Here is a 6,000-nt window from a genome sequence, read left to right as displayed (position 1 = left end):
GGGCGGGGAACCCAAAAAAAAAAAAAAAAAAAAAAAAAAAGAACACTTTGATAATGCAAACAAATAATCACAATTTGTTGGGTAGATACTGGAGTAATCACTCTTTTAAAAAACAGAAATTGCTTATATTCTACAGTAAACACAGATTAGCCAAGTATCTTTTTGGGTCTCACTATAAGGTTTGAGAACAGTGGCATTTTGGGACCCAGCAAAATAATATTTTCCCGCTTTGTAGCTTGGGAGATAGATCTGGGTTTAAATTCTGCTTCCAACCACTTTACCTTTTAAAACATGAATTTCTTGGCCTGTGAAATGGGTATTATCATAGTACTTCCCTCATACTGATGTTGTGAGAAGCAAATGAGAACGTGTGTAAAGTACTCAGTGCAGAGCCTGGTACCCAGGAGTCACTCAGGTAGCTCTATTAATAAATGATGGCGAGATGGTCCTTACACTATATCAGAGTAAATAACAAGCACAGTTTCCTTTCTCTCACCTACTGAGAGTAGAACAGGGGAGAAAAACCTGAGACTGAAAGAAACTGATGAAGCAGCAGACGACAACAGTTGTTGCTGCTATAGTTGCTTTAAGGCAACAGTAAGGCATTCTTACTATGGGTTGCATTACTTCCATAAATTAAAAATAAGGTTCAACCTCAATTAATTAGAAGCTTTGTTCCAAAATGGTGTCTTACACTCAACTTTTAGAAAAGACAAATGACAAAAAAATAAATAAAAGTACAATAGATGTTTATTTTTTAAAAATTCCAGGGGATGTCCCATGTCAGTAAATGGTTCCATTTCTTGTCCCTTGTATGACTACCTTCAGTTACATGAGACCTCTGCCACCACCACACCTCACTACCTTCTTGAAAATATCAAATACTACTTTAGATGGAAATTTTTTTTATCCTAATTACCATTTAGAAATAATTCTTAAGTTGATACTTAAAAGAATTGATTTCTACACATCTTCCACAACTATTTCATATAGCTTAATCACACATATATTTTTAATGAGATAATCATTTTGAAGGGAAAGAAAAAGAATTCTATATAAAAATTTTGCTTTATAAAAGTGTATAAATGTCATTCTGCCAATATACTTCCTATCCCCTCCTTAGGCAGCTGTACCTCTGACAGTGAGGTCATGAATGTTAAAACGTATTTTATTTCTTGGATAGGACTGTGTAGGTGACAGAAAGTATACTTTTCAGGAGTGATTCTGTTAGATATCTTTAAAGTTTCAAAGCAGCTGTTAGAGATGTTAGTATTTCATTCCAGTACTTGCTGTGTAAGATTATCGCCACAGAGCTGAACTGATGTCCGTTTACTCCGCCACCATCAGCACCACCGCCACCATCTCCATCTTGGGAATTCTCGACCGTACCCTCCGCAGAGAGAGGCCCGTACGGTGGTGCAGCTTAGTGATACAGAAGCCCGTCTCGGAGTACACCTTTGGATCCTTTGTTTATGTCACATTATTGTGAATTCGCACACATTTATCATTTAGAACTGTACTAGGTAACATATTATACTATTATAAAATATCCTTTTCTGTAAATGCACTGAAGATTTCCTTTGGCATTTGTTAAGCCTATTTCTAGCAATACTGCAAATGCTAACCACCAGATAGTTAGAAACTCCAAAGATGAGGTCAGTTTTCTTCATTTTCTGAAATTAGTTATTTGAGTTAATAGGAATTCTGTAGGAATACTGACCCACCTCATCTTACGTAACCTTCAAAAGTTAAAACAGGAAAAAAAACAAACCAGCTATATAAAACAAGAATCTTTCAGTTATAAAACTGCTGAAAGATCATGAGTCAGCTAATCTATGAAATTATGCAAGATAAATAGCTGTTTTTTTTTAAACAGGTTCTTTTTCCCCCTAAGGTTATAAGAAAATGGAAAATCTCCCTTTAAATCATGCAGAGATTTAAGTCAACACTTATCTATCTTTTCTAAGAAACTAAAGTGTCTCTTATCTTACAGTTATATTCTGTGGCCAGTTTTTTATGCCTTTGAGACTAGACTGTATGGTACTATTTAGCCATTATGTATTATAATGCTGAATTATGTATAAAATATTATTTCTGGTATTTGTCCATCTTCTATTGAAGTGCCATTATTATTGCCAGGGGAACTAAAAAAGAAAAAAACAGTCTTGCTAGCAGTAGGTGTTTCATGCACTACTTTCTTCAGTCCTTTTGTGCCGTAGTGGGAATCTGGGCCCTAAATGAGAACAAAAGGTTCATTAGTAATTTTCATTTAATAAGCAATTTAATGTGCTATTTTAATTATATTACCGATCTACTGTATTTCATTATAGCTCTTGTATAAAAATTTATGCCAAGTCATTTAAGGAAAAATGTAGTTTTTGCTACAAGCTAATTAATGACTAAAAATAATGAATGTAGAGCTCAGCTATTAGAGGACAGTGAAATGGTTTTAAGGAAATAATTGTTTTATCTTCTGTCAAACTTAAAATCTCCTACTCAAACAAAAGGCTATTTCTTATGAAGAACTATTTCTTTCAGAGCAGAGCTCTGCTGAGAGGCACTGCTCTTCTCAAAGCAGTGGAATATTTTAGCTCCCACCTTCCTACCTTCTCTGCTTCCGACAAGGCTGTACTGTTAGTGACTCTCAGCTTCTATTGAAACACGCTCTCTATAACATGCAAGAGGAAACCGTGGGCCCCGCCAGCTCACCACCTGGAACATTTGGGAAGACTCTTACTTTGAGTGTTGCGCATGCTGTGTAGCACACGTTGGGTAGGATCTCTATGGGTTCTTTGAACATGACCCTGAATGTGTTAGCAGTCCCATCACAACTAAATCCAGTATCATTTTGTCCCAGGGTTTGTTTTTTTTCATATTCAATGATCTGTAATTTTTAAAAGAAAAATTAAATTTAAGTTAAAACAAAGTTTCGTAGAAGAGAGTATGAAGCCCTTAGGCACAGCAGAATAGATTACTACATCTCTCTGCTGTAATTTTTCTCTACTGTCTCTAACCACTAAAGATGGCTTTAAACACACTGTCAGAAAATGCATTCACTGCAATAAGGATGGGGAGGATGTCAGATAACTGGGCTTTGGCTGCAGGAGAGAGGAGCTTCTAAAAAAGACACATGGCTTGGGAACTGGTGTTTTAGACTGTGTGGATTTTAGACACCTGAGGGAAATGAGCCTTTACTCCTTGCTAGCCTATGTCTTATTGCTGGGAAGTTCCTGTAGCAATTCCTATGCGGATATTTCAAAATATGAAAATTCCGTCTTTTCGATTTAGTTCCATAACCTGTGCCAGGCACTGAGGGACACCCTCAAGGAGTTTCTAGTCGTTAGAGAAGACAAGTAAACAATGACAATTCAGTACAGCACCTGCAGCAGAGAGCTATGCATAAGATGAAGTGGAGGAGCAGAGGAAAAACTGATTTTGTCAGGAAGGCGGGAGGCTCCACAGAAGAGAGTTTTAAAAGCTCAACTCAGAGGTTACCAGGTTATAAGAGAAAAGTCTTCATGCAAGGGAACAGTATGTGTGGAGGCCAAGGCTCATAAAGCCATCTTTTTGCATACATCAGGTAAAAACGGTAATAGTAAAACAGGCTGAACCAGTGCATGCAGCGAGAGATCAGGACAGTGGCCACCTCAGGCAGGATAGTGACCAGAAAAGATCACAAGGGGATGTCTGCGGTGCTGTAATACCCTGTTCCTTGATCAGGCTGCTGGTTACACAAGTGTGTTCACAGTTTATGAAAAGGGAGCCATATGTACCACTTATGTCTACTTTTCTGTATGTACAGTCGGCCCCCTGTATACGCGGATGCAGAACCTGTGGATGTGGAGGACTGACTGTATTATGTCATTTTATATAAGGGGCTTTGAGCATCCATGGATTTTGGTATCCACAGGGGGTCCTAGAACCAATCCCCTGAAGATACTGAGGGACTACAGTATATCACAGTCCAATTTAAAAAAAAAGACATGATGGTGCCCTGGAAAAGTAGTAAGACAGGATTTCATTGTGGCAGTGTAATCTAGAGTAAACCACTTCTCCAAGCCTCAGTTTTATCTTTTAATTTAGGAAAAAACTTGTTTGCCTTCTTCCTAAGGCTATTGTGAGGCTCAAATTATAAAACTACAGCAACAATGACAGCAACAGACTATGTTCCAAACACTTTACATGCATCATCTCAACCGTTGCTCACAAAAACATAATGGAGGTACCACTACTGTCAAAGTAAACAAGGACACGGGCTCAGAGAGGTTACCTAATTTGCCCACAGACACACCCTTGAGATGGTAGAGCTGAGATTCAAACCCAGGCAGGTCTATCTGGTAGTGTTATCTAGAGGGTGCATGGGACTAGCCACCGGGCGGAAGAAAATAAAGAGAAGTCCTACTTCTATTCATTTTATATTTTATCATTTTAATATACCTATAACCCCGATGCCCTCCCTCAGACTGTACACAAGGAATCTGGTGTCTCATGTAATATGGGAGGGGCACTGAAGGAAGACAGGGGTTCCACAATTGAAGAGAATGACTGTGGGGCTCTCACTCCTTCCCAGGCCTGCAGATTATACAGCCTGCTTAAGGGGGCTTATGGATCCTATGGATAGGATCTTAACAGTATATAAAGTAAAACGGGGGCTTCCCTGGTGGCGCAGTGGTTGCGAGTCCGCCTGCCGATGCAGGGGACACGGGTTTGTGCCCCGGTCCGGGAAGATCCCACATGCCGCGGAGCGGCTGGGCCTGTGAGCCATGGTAGCTGCCCCTGCGCGTCTGGAGCCTGTGCTCCGCAACGGGAGATGCCACAACAATGAGAGGCCCGTGCCGGGGGGGGGGGAAAAAAAGTAAAACAGGGAGTGATCATGAAACTCTTTTATACCCGAGAGGTCTGCTGTGGCTTTTTGGCATTAAAAATTATAGAAACAAAATTTCCTAACCTTTAAAATCTTTCAAATAAACAATCTCAGTGGCTTTGGTTTATAAGAGCAACGAATTGACATGAATGATTTAATTTATAGCTGAATTTCACTATAAATGTCAGTGGACAGAATTTAAAAATGAGCATTTCATTAGCACAGCCAATGAAGCAATTCTTCCATTTGGAACAAGGTGTCTTTGTGAGGTAGTAAAGTATCTTTTTTGGCTGTCATCAGACCAGATCTTTATTTTTGTCTGCATAGGGCCCTCCGTGCTGCACACGGGCTTTCTCTAGTTGTGGCAAGCGGGGGCTACTCTTCGTTGCAGTACGCGGGCTGCTCATTGCGGTGGCTTGTCTTTGTTGCGGAACACGGGCTCTAAGTGCGAGGGCTTCAGTAGTTGTGGCATGCAGGCTCAGTAGTTGTGGCTCTCGGGCTTAGTTGCTCTGCGGCATGTGGGATCTTCCTGGACCAGGGCTCGAACCCGTGTTCCCTGCACTGGCAGGCAGATTCTTAACCACTGTGCCACCAGGTAAGTCCCCAGACCAGACCAGATCTTTGAATTGTTGTGTATCTTGAAAGTCAATGATGCATTTTGATCACAAAGTTCACCAATGTTTTTACTATTAAAAATAGTATATTAATTAACATTTTAGAAAGGCTAGTTTTTTCAGCTGAAAGAAGTCTGAAACATTGTTTACTTCCTTTTTTCATTTCTATTTTTTGTTTTAATTTATGTATAATATAAAATAAGTATAGTATTGCATAGGTATATGTGTATAGTAAATAAAAGTACAATGTAGATGTGTTTCAAAAATAATTTCACTAACTGGGATGTGCAATCAAAAGTGTGGAGAACACTGGTTGACTGGAAGGGAAGGAGAGAGGTGCTTCAGTTTCTTCGAGATTAAGTAATCGTGTCGTATCTGAAAGAACTGAGGTGGAGCAGACCTAAGAATGGGGCAGGGTATGGTCAGACAATCAGAAATCAGAGGTGTTACCAGTAGTTATAGGAAATTAGACAGTCTCAAGCCCTAGAGTTCAAAGTACCATGAAAAAAGCAGGTGGGTGTT

The 6,000-nt window shown here is 39.6% G+C and overlaps 1 protein-coding gene across 2 annotated transcripts in view; it reads right to left on the bottom strand.

Moving 5' to 3' along the window:
* Positions 1-728: 728 nt before the first annotated feature.
* Positions 729-6,000, bottom strand: part of BTBD1 (BTB domain containing 1) — a 44,457-nt gene continuing 39,185 nt past the window's right edge. The window contains exons 7-8 of one of the 2 annotated variants that reach the window (XM_024766487.1): positions 2,738-2,884; positions 729-2,233 (exon numbers count right to left, since the gene is read on the bottom strand). In XM_024766487.1, coding sequence (XP_024622255.1) covers positions 2,075-2,233; positions 2,738-2,884 — 306 coding nt within the window. In that variant the 3' untranslated portion in view covers positions 729-2,074. Of the gene's footprint in view, positions 2,234-2,737; positions 2,885-6,000 lie in introns of those variants that run through there. The other variant, XM_024766488.1, reaches the window with a different exon arrangement.

This window comes from Neophocaena asiaeorientalis, unplaced genomic scaffold, assembly GCF_003031525.2.
Source record: "Neophocaena asiaeorientalis asiaeorientalis breed wild unplaced genomic scaffold, Neophocaena_asiaeorientalis_V1.1 scaffold346, whole genome shotgun sequence".
NCBI classification, from domain to species: Eukaryota; Metazoa; Chordata; class Mammalia; order Artiodactyla; family Phocoenidae; genus Neophocaena; species Neophocaena asiaeorientalis.
This window is presented reverse-complemented; position numbering and strand designations above follow the sequence as displayed.